Consider the following 19,497-nt stretch of genomic DNA (forward strand, 5'->3'; position numbering starts at 1 on the left):
CACATACCACTGAGAACTCACAAAGTTGTCTCCACACTTTCTGACAAAATGGATCCAATGTGCATTCCGTTCCTCAACTCCAGTGTTTGGAAGTTTTCAACAGGCACTTTTTAGTTATATCCTTGTTTCTTCAAGTTTGCAACAACAGGACACTTTTCAATAATTGCGAAAAACAAAATGGAAGAGTGTATACTTTTAGTTATTGTTACCAAATATAGGGGCACTTTTAAATTATGAAAAGGGGGCAATATTGATGCTTTTTTTTGCACAAAACTGGGGGACTTGGGTACTAGGGGGACTGGGAATAGTTTGATTAAAGGGCAAGTAAAGAAATAAAGATCAGGCACACTATCAAGGAGACAAGACAGGTGGTAGGGGGCGAGACCGTGCAGAGCTTTGTATGTGAGTAGGTTAATTTTGAACTTCACTCGAAAATCTATCGGTAGCCAATACAGTGATTCCAGTAGTGGTATGACATGGTCTCTTTTCCTTTTCTTACAAACTATACGAGCAGCATTATTTTGAAGAAGTTCCAGTTCGCGAGTTATGGCAGTTGTATTAAAGGTCGTATTTTCAAATGATTAAAAAATATCTTTCCAACAACGCATAGGTTCCTATTGCCAAATGTGACTGGATTATGAGTAATTACAATTTGTAAATAATTCCCAAGGGCCTTTGAGACCTTTGTATAAATAATGTACAGTAAGAATCTTAGCTCATTTTATTCAATTAACTATTTAGAAATTCCTTTCATTGTTCTCCGATCTTAGGTATGTGCCTTTTTTCCAGTTTACTTATTTTCTTTATTCTTGATATGTTACGATCATTCATTCTTTCTTTCTTTTCCCTCGGGAGTGTAGGGAGGGGCAGTTTTTCTCTTTTAATATTTTTCTTTGCATTTATGTAAGTAACTATAAACTATTAAACCTGTATATTAAGGGGAAACAAATAAATGAATTGAATGAAAATGAAATGAATATGTTCCTTAAAGAGAAGATAGAAAGATTAAATAGTATAGGAGTATAGGAGTGTTACCTCAGTGGTTAACGCCGGTGCCTTTCAATCATAAGGTCCCCGGTTCGAGTCACTCCAAGATTAATGTATGTCGTCCAGTTACAGAGTTGTTGACAATTAACAATTCATAATCATGGACGTTAAATATGAATGTAAGAGACTGACTTCGGTCAGCTTGCGGCTTTGATAAGCCAATGCGGCTTCTTCGCGAGTTCCTGCTTGCAGGAGGATCTAATATACATACATACTATATGTTTTTACCAAGACTGAACAATATGCAGGGTACCCGGTATATAGAATGCTGAAAGCTAAGGTCTTACGGGCTCACAAACCCGATTATTGTAAGATTGAGGGCCTGTGTCGGAAACAAGCTTAAGTGATACTCATTCGCTGTGAAAATCCTTAGCGACCTTCCACCCCACCCTCACCCCCATCAGCAGCACCCTGTGCCTGTTGCAGTTTTTTGCGACATTACCATTTCCTGTTTCTAGAACTTGTCGCTATTATGACGGGCATCACTCCCTCCTTCCCTGCATGGGAACTATTGCTCTCAGCAAATAGTATACATTTGAACTATGTTGAACAGAAATATATAAGGAGTCACCACTAGGTCAGGGTTTGTGACGCGTACACGGAAGAACTAAGACACCTGCTACGATAATGAATTAGTTTAGACAGATTCAGAAAAAAAGATATATATCAATTTAGGGAAAATCCAGTCAAAACAAATCTCTATTTCCTAAGGAAACGTTTATTTGATTTCATAGTACATTAATCTTCATATGCATATCAGCATGTTGAGAGGTATATCGAGTTACAGAAGCGATATTTGAAAACATCTGACTTCAGTTTTTACATCAATGTTGGCCCTGCAGGAATAGGCGTAACTAGAGGAGGAAAGTTCCTGGTTGAGTGTCCTCTCATATAAATATTATTCATTACAACCGTTGCTAACTAAGGCATGTTAGTAGTATGATAGTATTGGTATGTAACTCAGTTCCGCGATATGTCTGAAAGCACCTTGACTGAAGATCTAAGGAAAGTTAGACCACAGTCAAACAAATACTTTGTGAACTAATGGTCACGTGATTAACGTTTTAGCGTCTTCGTTATAAACCACGACGGTTTTTATGAAAACAACAGTCACAAAACTAGATTCTACAATGTACAATTACCTATGCTTCTTTTACTAGCCATATAGCGGTGGCGACGGTATAGTAATGGTCTCACCACTATAGGTATAGCAATAAGAAAGGTATGTCCTCTCTCTATATATATATACTATATAAATGTTTATGCACAGGCGGAATTACGGAGGGGGGGGGGGGCGGGTGGGGCTTGAGAGAGCTATTTATCCAGTTCGGTGGGTAATTTGGTTGGTTATGCCACAGCAATATATACCGACAGCTCTGGGATACTTTTTATACTTACTTATATAATGTCATTACACAAACTATAAAACAAAATCGACCCATTGTGACGATTCTTATTTAAATTAGTTAATTTTATGTCGCTTAATAACTCTGTCCGAGAAAACTTATGCAGATAGCATAACTACAATTTCGAATTCACAACTAGTGCTGGGAAGTAACCTGTAAGTATTGCACATTGTTACATCTAGGGGCTTCATAAAATCCACAAATGTTTCACCCTCCCCTAAAACACCTCCCAAAGCCCCCCCCCCTCACGTTTACACATCGCCTTGTATGTATATAGGCTACAATTACTAATTAGGATCAAACTATTAAAGCTGTATAGGTGATTTCCTGCGGTATACAAACAAATGTGTCCTGTTCAGTATAACATATTAGCGGAGGGACTCCCTTGCAATATATAAAGCCGTCATGACCATACGGTCACAGTCTCGATTTAAAAGGGTGGGGTGGTGTGTGGTGGGGGGGGGATTGTGAGGTGGGGCTTAAGAGTTGATCAAGTTGTTGGGTTTTCGTGCATGTCATGCTTTATCTTGGTTGCATGATTTTGCTCAAGAATCAGGGCATTCCACCATTGATTTCTTCAGAGCAAAAAGCGCTTGCATAACTTTATAGGTAAAAAATTTAAGAGACACGCTTGCTGGGTGAGTCTACGTCATTCATACTGGTATGTTACCAATAACTCACAAGTTCGACAGCAGCCTGTTAAGAGGCTATATAACATAGCGGGCTAAATGTCATGAACTGACTGGATGCTGAGCAAAGCCAGACCTACACGGGTTCATGTCCCTGACGTGTATCGATATGTATGTCCATAGAGAGGGTACGGTCGAATATCAACAACCAGTGTCACGAGACGAGAGGTTTAAGATTATTTTTTACTCTCATGTAAGATTATAAATCCCTCCCGAGTATTATCAGTTATTGTTTGTATGGCTTTATTTCTGTAAATTGCACAATAAATATTCCCACGATCTCTTTACGGTATGCCATGGACTCCCTATTTCAACACTTGTAAGTATTTTATCTCAGCAGAACGGGTCTGGCTATTTTATTATTAACTGCATAATATAATAATGTGGCAACACTGAATTTTCAGTATTAACCTTTTCCACTGGGACATATGTCGTTGAAATTATCCTTACCTGTTACTATAGGCAATGTGCATAGTGACGTCAATCTTTTAGGTACCACATCTTTGGGAGACCGTCTTGCACGCAGTAAGCCTACGTCTTAAAAATGACCTAACTGCGTGTTAAAACGTTTGAATGACAACCGACTAATTATGAACGATTAAAGGAGAATGAAAATAACCATTAAAACCTGCATCATTACGAATTTGCGATTCATGTCTACTGCGCATGTATTTGTTAGCATACCACATACCGTATCGAAACATGACGTTACTCATAACGATTGGTTTCGTTTACAACGGCACATTTTCCGCCGTGTTAACACCTGCATGAATGAACACAGGACCTGAGCACAGATATATATATAGCGAGATGATTTATCATGAGTAAATTATATTATACAAAGTGAGAAATGTTTATAGCCTAACGGTATGAACCTAAATTACAGTGGCAACAAATATACATGTAGACACTATTAATTTTGTTCAAAATTCAGTCAAAATAACTCTACATGAGAAACATGCGGTATATACCTATTATATATTTGGCAAAGATAAGCTCAAACATGACAACCACTGGTTACGTGACCATTGGCGTTCTACGTCCGTCCTCCTCCCTCCTCGCTTGCCTCACACAAATCAGTAATCCCAGCTTACCCCACCCCGCCCCCACCCACCCCCACCAGCAATGAATTTAGGAACGAAGAGATCTCTGACTCGGAGTAAAAGTGATAAGGTCAAATTCGTATGATGGCCTAATTTGGCACTCCAGGGAGAGTGTTCTGACTTCTGAGTGACCTGGCAATAAAATTAATGAAAGTATTGTACAAGTGCCAAACAATGTAAAAGTTGTCAAACATATTTTGTACTTTTCAATGAATGTGGTTTCGTCACTTTTACAAAGGTCGAGTTTTTGAAACTTATTGAATCTTTTCGTGTGAATAGTTTAATATATGTACGTTAGTGAAACCGTTTCAGTCTCGCTGGTCGATAAAAAACAAAAAAATAATATAATTATAACGAACGAATAAGTGAGTTGTCGGATGACCTTATTTAAAAGGTGTCACCGTAGTAATACATTGTTAGTATCAATTATCAATATTCTGTCTGAAGTGTTTTGATATTATAATATAGGCATGTCAAGGCTTTAGAAACCACAAATATGTTTTGTAGGCACGGAGATGCTTCCTGATTTAATCACAACTCATATCATTCTGTTTTGTGTTTTCACTCCCATGGAGATAACGCGTTGTTACGCGCAATTACGGAGGCAATCAACTGCATGTATGCGTCAAAAGATCCTATACCGAGACGGATGATAAAAGTCGATACCTATTCTGATATTCATAATTGATTCCCAACATGTTAATCAGTTAACGCCTCTTCTAAGTACAGTAGTTTATTATTTTTTACTATCAACCTAACAGGCATCGCAATGACAACGAGATATATAGATTAAATTCATCCAGTATCATTTAACACGACATTGTTACATCATTTGGTAATTAGCGTCATTTTTCCGTAGTTCTGCTCTCACGTTGTAGCGCTGCCCCTTCCCCTTCCCCTCCCCTCCTCTCTCCCGGGCTCCATCTACTCCCCTAAGTCTTCATTCCCATAAAAAATAAAGACAGGGACAAGTTATTATCCCTTTAAATTCTTCGTATTCAAAGACGGCAAGCAAGCCTATATATTTATTTTAGTCAATTCAATGGATATACCCTTGCACAATACATGACTGTGGGACCATGGTCCGGGCCTTGGTCAGGATCATTTGTTGAGATGTTTTTTCTATAAAAACAAAATGTATAATAAATCAGTAGCGTTGCGACCAAATATCCCCCACCCCCCCCCACCCCCACAAAATGAGAAAAAGCGCTCGTGTTCCGTCGATTCTAACAAGCATATTACCACCATGCATTCACATTATCTCATTCATCACATGGTGGAACTCTCCCGCAAAATGCGTGGGATTTTGTTTTTAAGTTATTCGGAATCCCTCCTGGGAAGTGCACTTTGGAGCTTTTGATTAAGAGTTTTTTTTTTTGCAGCACGCTAAATTTGGAAGCAATATTGATGAGCTTATCTACATAAAAGAACCATGGGACGCTCGAATAAACCATAGAACGCCGATTGAAACAAAAAAAACAAACTTAATGATCACAGTATAGCTGTCAACCTTTGACACCGACTTGACAACGGTAGACCACGAGGACAACAACATGTCGCAAATCCTACTGTCGTTTGAAACGACCCGGCAGGTCAAACACATTGTAAATCATGAATGTTATAGCAACTAAACATATGTTACCTCGTCGTTCTCAGGGCTCCCCCAAACGATCACAAACAATAGGTTATAAAAGTGTCAAGATTTAAAGCATCATTTTAACGTTTGGTCCGCCATTTTGTAGCTAAGTTACCACCTACCAAAGATATATATATATATATATATATATATATATATATATATATATATATATATATATATACATACTTATACATATATACCAAATATAAGATTGGTCATATTAAAACACTGTCGTATATATCCTTTAAAAAGAAGCTTAGAGATTGATTTCATCTGACTTGTTGACATTTCGTCGCTCCGAGCCTTTTTTATTTTGTATTACATTTATGAATCATAAATGTCACGTAAACAACAAGTTGAAAACATTAAAATCGTATCATATTTGAAATGAAACGTGAATAGTGATGCAAATGAGCTACAGTTTTTATATGTTATGATATATCTTGATAATTAACAAATTTTAGCGTTATATTTAAAAACAAATCATCATCTTAATACCATGAACTAAGGATATTTCTTATCAATCCGTATAATTCGTTTATCGAAATACGTTATTTAAGAACACTAACCATTCATACAGTTGCATGCTTTAAGCCTATATACTCATATGTGATAAAAGCAACCTGTTGTGTCTCCATCGTTCATTTTCACGAGGGACTTTCAGGGTTTGACATATCCGTTAGAGTTGAATTCTTATAAAAAAGACACCCGCCCACCAGCAAATTTGGGAAACTTTGAAATCTACAAAAGTGTCAACATAGCATGTGATCTTTAGCAGAACAAGACATTTCAGTGGAACTTGTCACACACATTTTATCCCCAACAAGACGTGTCCAAAGTATTTGAATGAATATATTCTCCAACTCTTTGGATTTGGTTTGTCGTTTAGAAAGCTAGATTGATGGTACTTCATGTACGGCGTGATAATTTGTGATTATTTTCATGTATTATGTCGCAGATTGTGACGATAAGCCAATAATCAGTTATATATTTTTTTATATGGAATGTATTAGGGTGATATATTCCAGATCTCAGTTATAACGAGCAAAAGCTAGATGATTGACTTTGCACTGAAAACGATGACTTCTGTTTTGTTTATGCCAAGAGATCGAAATCCGTTGTTAGTTTGGCGTATATGCTGTATATACGATAATGTCAAAGCGTGCATTTGTTTGTACTATTTTCAGAATATCCTTTTACTAGATTCAAAACAATTATATATGTACAAAGCATTTGATAATAACACTACCTGTTAGTATATACACCGTGTGCCTGTATTATTACGCTTGTGTGCGAGAACCTCAATAATTCCACTACTTTATGTCCTTTCGGAAGTACCTAAAGTGCGCATACAAATTTAGGCGGAACTGATTATACCAATGAAAGGCATAATCAGTTACTAAGCTAGTATTTCCCGAGGGGAGGGGGGGGGCAAATATCGATATAGATACCGACAATTCTATCTAAATATAGAAAATGAAGCAACGTCAGCGTTTTAGAAGCGTATACTAACAGATTTCCACTGTGTATCTTATTTTGATCAAATTCTTGTTTGCAGATGCTTTTATTGCCGTCGAAGCAATCAGAAGGGGAACAGGGCACCGCCAATTCCTCTGCATCCGCTCCTGCTACCCCCCCCCCCCCCGTATTGTTCTAATTTAACCTATTGAAGGAATACTTCATATGCGTGAGTTTGAACACCACGATGCACTTAATAATTGTTTTAGGACTAGAAGTTGTGATAGCGGGCAGCATACTCTAATACACATGAAATGCAACCGTCTGCTTTAAGTAAAACCCCAGTAAAGTAAATCATCGTTTGTCTGTTTTGATCCTAACCCACACAGAGAACTCCCGGACCACAACATACCTACCCACACGTAAATATTTTCATATCTTAAAGGTAGTCAGTATAGGCTCCAAATGATAGCACGCTATAATTGATAGAAGTTTTCAAAAAGTACCTTCCTGGAGGTCTTTACTCTCCAAATTGTTCTCAGACATTGTTAAGGAACACACAAGATGACTGAATGTCCCAGTGAGGAAAACTTCCTCGAAGGTTGTAATAAAAACAGTTTAAGAATTTTGACCAAAGGTGACCATATTTCAATATCTAGCATATTAGGGGCCTTACAGCATAGCATACCTTTAAGCCTTGTTTGTCTGTTTTACTTGCGCCTCGTATTTATTATATATATTCATATTTATATTTCTTTATTAGTGTTGTATTGTTCCAGCTAGGGTGCCAAGCAATGGATTTAGTTTAGTAGGAGAACCTAGTAAAATAAGGAATGATGTTAATACAAATAAAAGGTTTGTGAACAGGTCAGACCTAGACTCAGAGGAACAAAACTAGAAGTTTTGTCCCGAATTAGCAAAGATTTCATTCTGTCCTCAGGAAATTGACATTTTCTTTTGTCAGGCTGACGCAGATGGGGAAGTGATGTTATGAACATTCTAAACGCCTAAAGTTTGTGGGACACATATTGGAGCAGTATGAATATCATGTTTTTATCTGATAAAGGATAGGAACTGTCATTGTAGTCAGAACGAGTGCTTTGAAGCATGAAAAGAGAGTATAGTTTCAAGTGCTATTAGCACTAGAAAATTGTCGCAACTGGCTGCAAAAGTCGAAAATATTTTCAGCTTCCTTTCATGCTATATAAATAAATGCTTCTGAAAACTCCACATTCAATCAAATTATTAAATAGGAAGATGTTTTGGCGCGCAAAGAATAAACTTTTCAATTGTTTTCCAGACAGAGTAGATTGTGTTGGATTCTAAACTTTTATCATATGATCTGATTGATGTGTTTGGGAGAAGTGTATGTGATCACCAGTCTGTCTGTTTGTCTATTCGTATTTGCAATTCTCCCAACATGAGATTGACCTATTAAACGCTGGTTTTTCGCTAATCTAAACATCTGCCTGATATAGCGTAGCTTGTTGCATCCCTCCCTTACTTTCGGAATCATCGTTATAAACAAGTCAACAGTGAGAAAAGGAAATAGCGCAGCCTTTATTTTCTGGTGTTTTCATTGTGCCGTAATCCAAAAATATGGTCAACTCCTTGGTCTGTCATCTCTTTTTCTCTTCTAAGGAATATTTTTGGTGTTGATGATGATGTACCTTCAACCAATCCGATCAGTTGCATCAATACAGCCTTCTCTTGACTCTCCCTCGCCCCTATGATGTTGTAATGTCTACTCTATATTTCCCACTTGAATCGTGGTGTCTCAAGCTAGGGGGACTTCAAATCCGGCCGTTGCGTATAAGAGATAGATGGCCTACAAAAATCAGCAGTTTTATGCAAACCCCACATTGTATTTTTTCTCTACTTCTTAAGTGTATTTTGATTGTATCTGTGACTTTCGTCATGGGAGTCCTATGCTACGTGCAGTCCATATAAACAGTACTTTCGCGACAATATACAAATAGCCTCTGTCCATATTATCATTTCCGTGCTCAAATCTCAATCTATGGGCACGTGTGACTTGTATAAGTAGCTATAGGGCCGGAGGAAGGGTTACTCCGAGCCGGAGTTGTGTTCTAACTAAAGCCGCACTGTGCGTAAGTGCGTCGTTTGCGTAAGTGCGTCGTTTGCGTAAGTTAAAGGACTATGACTAATACGTGTTTGCAAGTTTCATATTGAAATTTTATAGGCTTTCAAGAGATACAATTATCGCACACATTTTTTGAAAGTGACACTTATTGTCCACTAATAAGTCTACAGCACTTATGATGTACCCGGACATGATGATGGGGGGGCGGGGGGGGGGGGTCCAGAGGGAGTGTGGGGGAGGGGGTATAGTTAAGAGTCAGGCCACTGCTCAGTGGTGCTGAATTTGACCGTGTAAAACTCATTACAGTCATGCTTACCGTGATAGAACCCCCTTCCCCTAACCCCGTGTCGGGATGTGTATACGCTGCAAAAGGTATATTAAGTTACAGAGTCTTCATAATAAATATGAATAAATGTCATAATGTTAGATCTCAAGCGCTGTTTCTCATTTATTTTTAAACTCTCAGACTTATTGATGACGCTCACCTTAAAACTGTATTGTGTAAGACCTTGTGTCATCTTGAGAGAAACTCTAAAAGCCAAGTAAAATGTCTTACCTCTAGACATCAAGGGCACGTAACAAAATGGTTTCTCCATCTTCAAATAGTCGAAAATGATTGGAAAAAAAAAAAACGTTTCAAAATATTCACACCTTTAGGTTGATTTCCTTTTAGAACTTGTATGATTTTGTTGTTATACTTGAGACGTCTGTCAATGGCCACGTGCAGAAATAAATACTTGGCGATCGAATCCTTGAACATGAAAGAGAATCAGTCACGGAATCGATAAAGTGTTAAGTTGCAGAAACCACCCGAAATCATGTCATCTTGAGTAAGAATATCTCCATAAATCCACAATCAATTCTAGAGCTGACTATGTCTCACCACTGTTCATTGCCTCTTTATGATAAATTGTGTTCATAAATAGCTCTGCAAATTTTAATGTAGGAACAGTCTATAGTGTCTGTAGAAGACGTTTCGTAAGTTTCTCAGTAGCCACTAAAAAAGAAGAAGAGGCGGTTACAAGAGTACGGATGTTGTTAACGACCCTTATAGATATGATTCTTATCAGAATATTCCTAGGTCTCAATCTCAGTAAAGCCGAAAGAGAGGTTACGAATTACACAAATAGCAAACAAGCAAGAGAGCAGTTTCTCCCAAATAAACTAATCAAAAGAAACTTCACTGAGATTAAGAAAACTGTTCGTATATTTGTCATTCTTTGACCAACAGAGAGCATATGCTTGAAAAAATCATCGTGTTTGTATAAGCAGAATAAGAAATGTTATTAGTTTTCCAAACTAAATATTGAAAAGTGTCAAAGTAGATTAAGTAAATGAGCGATTGAAAGACTGAAAGTTTAGTACATTATCTACGCTGTCGTATAGGGTGGACACGAGTAACTATATTGCATTAGTTGTGATTCACGTCTTTAAAAGAATATGGTGAAGGTATTCTAAATATAGGGGAAGGGAGGGGGGGGGGGAATCAAAGCTTTATTGTCTGTCGAACGCAAGCCGGTACCTTTAATAATCTGCCAAGAGCCGCCAGGTGAATCAGTAGTAACGCTCTTAAATACTTTTAACATCAATTGTAAACTTGAAAGACTACCATAGAGTGTGACGGGACACTTAACGGCCTCTAAATGTATTCAGAGGTATTTGTTTATAGCTCCATGTTATAATGGAGGGGAAAAAGAGGTTGAAACGTCTTTATTAAAGCGATAGTTTACAATGACCATTCCTATTCTTCCTGTTATTTTTGCATTTGGTTTATCCAGGGCTAATTTTATTGACAATACATATGACGGACTATAAGGGTTGGATTGGAGAGGGAGGGGTAAGGTAAGGGGGTATGACAATCAGTGGATGGGGAATCAACAAACTATATAGGAAAGATTATTGAAATATGCTTAAGTAGGCATGTTTCTTGATATATATATATATATATATATATGGGGGTGAGATGCTTGTTGGGTATTTATTAAAGTGCCAGCATGGCGGCACCTGTACTCGTCTTAAACCCCTATTTGGGCCCTGTCATATCTAACTTCTAACGCAAAGTATCCATTGGTGTAAATTACCAGTTGATTCATTCATGAAATAACTACTAAGATTTGATTCGCCCCGACGGGCCGTTTCAAAATAAATTTTAAGTTAATCAAAGCTCGATCCATAACTACCAATAAAACATCAGGAATCAGAATGTTGACATGGTATTTTCTAAGATTATAGATAAGATGCCGTTGCATAAACATTTGCTGTAAGCCCATTACAGACTTTTATTTGCGAAGAGTGTGGAAAATCGAAGAAAAAGTTTATTCGCGATATAACGGTATGTGTTACTTTTAATAATTTATATGAGTTCGTTCAACTCAAGAAAGGGATTTAAATTCTATTATTTTCTCGAAAAAAGGGACCCTTGAATTGACTTCACTTCTGAGCTATTGTTTCTTACGGTCATAGTTCATAGAACTCTGCATAGAGAGAGAGAGATAAAAAGAAGAAGAAAAACACTGCTCTGTCATTATTTTCATCTGAAATTGGGATTCCAGTCCTGTAGCTGTATACTGCTTTAATATTACGTTTAAGCAAGTCACGTTGGCGTGTACAAAGTCACGTGGCATCAATATAGAGAAACCATCCTCATTTGCAAATAAAATTGGGAGTATCGAAACACTTTGGACATGTAAACAGAGGCAGAACACTGACATTATATAATTGGCATGTTATCTGATTGTGTTGCAGAGTAGGGAGGAGTCGTCGGAGCTAGAGGTCTAACTAAAGCGATTGTATCGTTGCAGAAAGTAAATGAATATCACGTCTAGAATCATGGTACGTCAGCCACTCCGTAGAGGCCATTGCCGCTGGGTTTCCCTTACAAGAACTGTTCGACGGTTTATATATAATTTGTCACACATTCCATTCGTTCCTTCGATCGTCCAGTTACAGCTTTTCGCACGCCGTGGCAACAATGTCTCGTTGTTATCATTTCGTTATACATGTCATACATATATATAGCCCTATATCGTTATCAATATGGGCAAAATATATAAAGAGGTAAACGATATATTCAGTCGACCAGCCGGAGGCGTGCCATAGGTGTAAATTGATCCGCGGTCTTCGGTTGCTTTTTTTTTTCTATATGGCTGGATTTTCTTTCTTTCTTTATCCAAACGAAAGTTTTTTCAGCCCCACAATTGAAACTTCTTTTTAAGAAAGATATGAGTTTGTGACCGGGTTATGTAAATGTGGTTTTATCATGTATAAAGAGAAGTACTTTGAGCCCCGGTATCGTGGGAATAAGTTGCACTCTTTCATTCCATGAATTGTAAATGTGTTGACTGTTTGGTGACGTTGAATATTACGTTGTGTATTTACTTGTACGAAAGTCGTTGAATCGTATAAACCACAATATTGCGCGGGGTTATGTGTCAGGCATACATCATGATGAACAAAAGCATATACAAATATATATATATATATATATTTATATATATATATATATCTTTATCTATCTTTATATATATATATATATATATAAATATATATATATATAAATATATATATATACATGTATATATATATATATATATATAATTAAATATATATATACATACATATATATATTTATATATATATATATATATATATATATAAAGATAGATAGATATATATAAAGATAGATAGATATATATATATATATACATATATATATATATATATACATACATACATTTATATGAAAGCAATTATGCAACCGATGCAATGACAGACGAACAGATAAACCGTCACATATACCCAAACAAACGATGTTTGAAATCATTAATTTTCTTTTTTTCCCTTGTGAGTAATGACCGAAGACTGTTATGACGTCAGCAACATGCCATACTACTTTAACTTATTTCTTAACACAGATCCACTCGGAACCTCTTTAAGAATGTGGGGGCCTCATCACAATAAAACATTTTACACCAGTACAATGACACGTTGATGGAATATAGTCTTGGTCAATCATTGGGATGGGAAAGCCTATGATGGACGCATGAAATTCACTCGATCTGTTTCCTATCGTCTAGGCAGTAATTACCACATAATGTCTGTTGATTGACTTGTTCGAAGTTAATAGCGCCGGATATCTTCCCGCCATGTCCATGACCCATCAGAATTAAAGGTATAATGATGTCAGACAAATTGAAAGAATAATCCCATCGCAAATGAAAGTAATGCTTGTCATCTTAATTGATAGCTTGTTGATCTAATTGTGCATTCATTTGTGATGTCACACATGGAAGCACCTGCAGAGTAACCGTCTTTGTTTTTTTCCTGATTTTTCACAGATACAATAAGGTAAGGTGACCATATTTTCCTGACTATAATCGGGGACATTTATTGCGTGACTGATATGGGGGAGGGGTCTAAGGGGAGGGGTGTCCCCCTCCCCTTTGGAAAATTTACAAGTGCCTAAGGTGCTTAGATGTAAAATGGTGATACTTAGGACCTTTTTTAAATCAATTTTATTTTCAAAAATGTAGCTTTTTTTAGATGAAATTCACTTACTTCACGTGGTTCTTTGAGAGCTTGTGAGTTGCTCATGCTCACACTATAAGTGTCGATGTGTCGCCGTAGTTGCCAATTATACGGTCGAAAGAGTGCTAGGCTAGATCGATCTAGCATATTTTTAACAGTGTTTCTACTTTACGCTGCCCCACCTGTTCCGTTCTACGCCTGCACACTTGACTAAATTTTGTTTTTATAATTATTTTACTAATAATGTGGGATATTTTCAAAATTCCTGAACATTTAGACGAATCGGGGACATTTTCGGGGACACTTGTTCATCGGGGACAGCACACTGTATTCGGGGACTGTCTCCGAAAATCGGGGACGTCTGGTCACCTTACAATAAGGACCCCCTCCCCAGATCGATAAAGTTTAATTTTGACGATTTTTCAATTGTCAATACCGTCACGATCACACGGTTGCAGTCTCGATGTAAGGAGACGGATTGGGACGGTGGATCAAGTAATTGATTGGTTAGCGTGGCCAAGCTCTTTATTGGGGTATGCATACCTCACTAACAAAGTCAATATCCCGTCACACAATTTGATCTATTTTCCAAGAATGTATCATCATTTCAGTTTTTAAAGAAAACGAAAGCAGTTGTTGGTGTATAGTCCGTATATAAAAATACGGCTTGTTACGCAATGTAATCTTCCGACGTGGTATATGAATTTGGCCTATACTGCAATAGTTAATATCTCAACAAACAATGTGTAATGTCTCTCTGAATATCAGGCTTACGACGTATCAGTAAATTTTGAACCGTCACTGAAAACACGTGACACGTCAAAATGGCGTCCGACAGATAACTTGATGACTGATCTCGGCGTCCCATAACTTTACAATGCCAAAAGGTATATATCAGGAAAGAAAACCATAACATTTATTATCATTGTCGAGACTCATCATGTCTTTTCATGCTGCATACCTGTATAGCCTATTTTAATGCAGTCTATGGCACTTGTGTAGTATTGGTTACATATAGGCCTCCGATCTATTGAAGCTCTGTGACGTTCATGTGACGTCAATGATGGAGTGTGGGTTCACTGTGTTCACAAGAACATTTGAAATACGGTATATATATACATATAGCCAAGTCAAATTAACATTAAAATTGCTACTTCGAGAAAATTGAAAACACTCGAAGGGCAGAATATTTCAAATGTTGTCAAAATGATAAGAAGATTCAATTAGTCAGTGTTCGAGAGACTGACAATCGCTTGCGGTGGAATCCATCTCAAGCTGTAGCCTGTCAATTTAGGCAGTTGATTTGTTTGCTCAAGTAGGGCGATCACTTATACGATGGAAACTGATGTATTTGTGCCGTTGCTGTTTAATATTACGGAGCTCTTTGGGTGACATATACACTCATACTCTCTCCATCCTTTCTCTTTCTCTGAATACGACTATAACCTCTTGTACCACCGCAGAAGGTTATATATGGGAATAAGTTTCTGATAAATGCAAGCTTGGAAGTGGTCTTGACTTCATAGAATCAAAAGAGAACATACAATTTCTGTAAAACGGTTATGGATTCACTTGAAATCCATTGCGGATCCATTGCGATGTCTAATTCTTTCGTTGCATCTTTATAGTCTCCTCTCAAATAGCTTCTTTATTAATTGAAGAAAATATTCTCGCGGATACAGAAAGTTCATAGACGCGTTTATCCTATATATACTATGAATGCAACACCTGTTTTTTAAATTAAAAACTGCAAACCCAAAAAGGAAAAACGTATAAAGTATAGGGAGGGGTGGGTGTTCTAACCATTCTAACTTTCTGAGTAGTATTGGTCACAGATATAGGACATAACGTTTTGGTAGGTAGGGGAGGGAAGGAGCTTGGTTGAAGGGCAGAAAAACTTTAAACATCAAAGAAAATGCGAGGATTCGGAATTGACTCCCATGCATGTTTTCTTTCCGCTGTCTCCAGTCAAGTTCAAAGTTGTGCATGATGTCTCTTATAAGTTGCCATACATAATTTACATGGTTATGTATATCTCAGTGACACTACGTGACGTCATCTAGAAAGGTTGTTGACCTCAAAAGTGACTGTTAGTCGCTTCAGACAATGACCAATGCAGAGATGCCCTTAGCTGCGAAATACCATAAACGTTTGGCCGATTTGGAGTCTCTTACAGTCAATATTGGTAGTGGAACGTTAAAAGCAGCTGACTAACCTGATTCTGCTGATTTTTTGGTCGCAGGCTTTAATTGTTTCTCCCTACCCAATCAAGATCCCCGAGCAAAATAGTTCTTGCACAGACAACAAAATAGTAAAGAAAGACTCATATCAGGTGAATAGGGTAGAAATTTAACGAGTAAACTGTTCACAACAAATTTCGAAGACATATTTCTGTAAAAAAAAAATGCATTCCAGAGAATTTACTTATATATTTTCAACTTGAATATCTTAAAACCAGCATAGCTATTACAACATTACTACAACTCACAATTCTCATTTTTGTTTTCTACTAAAAAAAAAATCATGACTACATTCATCCTATAAGAAAATTCATGTTTCGATTGGGAGACATGATTGTCTAAAGTAGAGATAGCGACTTGTAAAGTGTAAGCAGAACGAATGAACAAAACCGTGATATCACTCAAAACTGATGTTCAACACGGTCGTTTCATGTATATATATCGTTAATGTCTAATTTATTTAGTACAGTATAGGCCGTTATTGTTACAATACGCTAGCGACAACCGTTCGTGATTTAACATGCCATTCTTTTCTCCCCATATCATATGCATTAGGATACCTCTCAAATACTTCATCTTGTTCATTTCTGAACGATTGTAGGCCGGCCTTACGAACAACATATACCGCTTACTCAAATGTTGAAATACAACAATACATTTTCACCCACAGCATATTGGCTATGAACGAAATACCGTCGTATGCAAGCAGTTATGTTAAAACCCGGTCATAATAGGACGAGAACCAATGTATTTTCACTATAGGGACAGCTTACGTCATAATGTATGCTCGCCGGTAATTATACTATTGTTGATGACTGGGGGGGGGGGGTATGCCGCGGCCCCCTCCCCGATGTTTGGTGCCCTGTACATATAGGAACATGTTGATGATTGGATTTGCTTTGCTTCTCCAATAGCTTCCAAGAATATTGAAAGAGAGCAGTGGATTATCTCTTCCGTTATCATTTGCACGGCTACCTCAGTAAACATCGTATATTTATAGTGATATAGTGCTGATAATGCAAGACTCGCTTCCCTACGAAAGTAGTGGTCAGACTTCCATCGGGGAAATGTAAAAATAACTTTTTCGAACAAACAATACTTTCGAAAGTAATAATTCATACCCAGTGATCCATGCAGGAATGATATCGCTGCCATATTGACACGCAGTAAATTATTTCGACAAACAACCATGAATGTTAAGTTAACTGTAGATATTATCTATCTCGTTATAAACGGTATGGTTACAATATTAAAGTGATATATATATATATATATATATCGTTTATAGAATGCTAACATAATGTGAAGTGAGTACCAGGCTGATAGACAAGTGCCATATACACACCCGTAAATGACAATGCAGATATGTCGAGAGAGTGGGAAGGGGGGGGGGGGTTGGGAAGAACGACTTGTTCTCGTGTGCTCGGGTATTTGAGAAGGATGGAAAGAGGTGAGTTAGACAGTTTTTCCCACAGTTATTCGCAATTATTGGTAAGTCAATAAAGTAAATTACTTGTCAATGGACATATATAGAACATACGGTAGGGTCCGATTCTCGTATACCGAATAATATGGGAATTTTAGAAAATTTACTCCAAAAAGGAACACTTCAATTGTGTAATCAATTTTAGTTTATTTTGCCCTCGTAAATGTAAAGTTCGAATTAAACTCATGTGATAGGATATTTTTCTTATGCAGAATCAGAGGCGTCGAGAGGTGGGTAAGACCCCAGGACAACTTTGGCACCGGGCCTAGTTTCCTCAATTAGGTATATAATGTAAATGAGAATGATATATTATCCTTTCTTCCATATTTTCATGGGCCCTCTAGTTGACTCAAATCACTACCTGACGATGATTATCAACTTAAGAAGTAAACCTAGTAAAATCGAGAACATAATCCCCTTTGATGCGTTTTCATATATATCATTTAACCACCTTAACTAATCCACTTCACAACAACTAATATATCAAAACCAAGACAGGGGTCAACTCATCTGATATATTATGCGTTTGGTATGCCTTGTTATCTTTTTTACCGTGCACCTCATAATAGCTAAAAAATATTAAATCCAAGACCGAGATGATCTTATCTGGATATTATACGCTTGTTATGCATAGTGATGACTTTAAGCACCTTATAATAACATATAAATACCGAAGTGTGATATACTGACCATTTTGTTATTATTATGCGTTTGGTATGCCTTGTTATCTTTTTTAACCGCCTCATAATAGATAAAAATATTAAATCCAAGCCCGAGAAGATCTCATCTGGATATATTATACGTTTGTTATGCATAGTGATGACTTTAAGCACCTCATAATAAGATATAAATACCGAAGTGTGATATATTGACCATTTTGCTATTATTATGCGTTTGGTATGCCTTGTTATCTTTTTTTAACCGCCTCATAATAGCTAAAAAATATTAACCTAAGCCCGAGATGATCTCATGAGATATATTATACGTTTGTTATGCATGATTATCATGTTAATCACGGCATTATAAGTTCCTCTTGGTCTCAACAGGGGTGCCGATATACCGCACCACGCACGCCGAGAAACATAATGGACTAACAGACAAACAAGGCTATCAGTTGATGGTATCAGTTGATGTGGTGAGGGGTATCTTGTGACCAACTTCATCATCTTTTTTGGTGTTACCGGATATCCTTACAAGATAAACTTCAGGCTGGGAAGTTGAATATCGATTTCTATAAATATTTGTGTCATGGTTAAATTATGTATTAATTCGTATTGTTCTAGAAATAGTTTCTTTATCATTCCAGCTGATCTGTCTTTCTGTAGTTCAGTCTTTGTAAATTTGTAATAGTGTTATGTTGATCACTTAACCATTCTTACAATCACTGACGTATATATGGGTACCGTGGATTACCAAAGACAGTGTAGATCTCGTACTTGATCCTGCGTATTCTATTTGGGAATGTCCTATACTATAGTGAGAACCATGCGGTGGAGAATCTACACCAGTGCACGACCCCCCCCCACACCCTTCTTCAAAACTTCAAAACAACTCATTTGCTCATTACAATGATTCAAGTTATGTATGATAAACGTAAACTGACCTTAAAGGCATTGAAGACTCGCCCCATACAGCGTGCCGCCATCTTTAGAAAGTTAACTTTCCGTTGCTTACCTGGGATGTCCATCGCTGTATCGTTTGTACACTGTGCTGTGGGTATTGACCGCAGCTGTTTGTACTGACTGTACACTAGTGTCTAATTACCGACGGTAGCAAGCTGTGTGTGCATTTTATGGAA

General features: G+C 37.2%; 1 protein-coding gene across 1 annotated transcript in view; it reads right to left on the reverse strand.

Annotated features, from left to right (window-relative positions):
* Positions 1–10,057, reverse strand: part of LOC139962659 (uncharacterized) — a 52,954-nt gene extending 42,897 nt beyond the window's left edge. The window contains exon 1 of the mRNA XM_071963005.1: positions 10,003–10,057. Within this exon, the coding sequence (XP_071819106.1) occupies positions 10,003–10,042 (40 nt within the window). The 5' untranslated portion in view covers positions 10,043–10,057. The remainder of the gene's footprint in view (positions 1–10,002) is intronic.
* Between the last annotated feature and the right edge of the window lie 9,440 nt (positions 10,058–19,497).

The sequence above is a fragment of the Apostichopus japonicus genome, chromosome 1 (genome assembly GCF_037975245.1).
Source record: "Apostichopus japonicus isolate 1M-3 chromosome 1, ASM3797524v1, whole genome shotgun sequence".
Classification (NCBI taxonomy): domain Eukaryota; kingdom Metazoa; phylum Echinodermata; class Holothuroidea; order Aspidochirotida; family Stichopodidae; genus Apostichopus; species Apostichopus japonicus.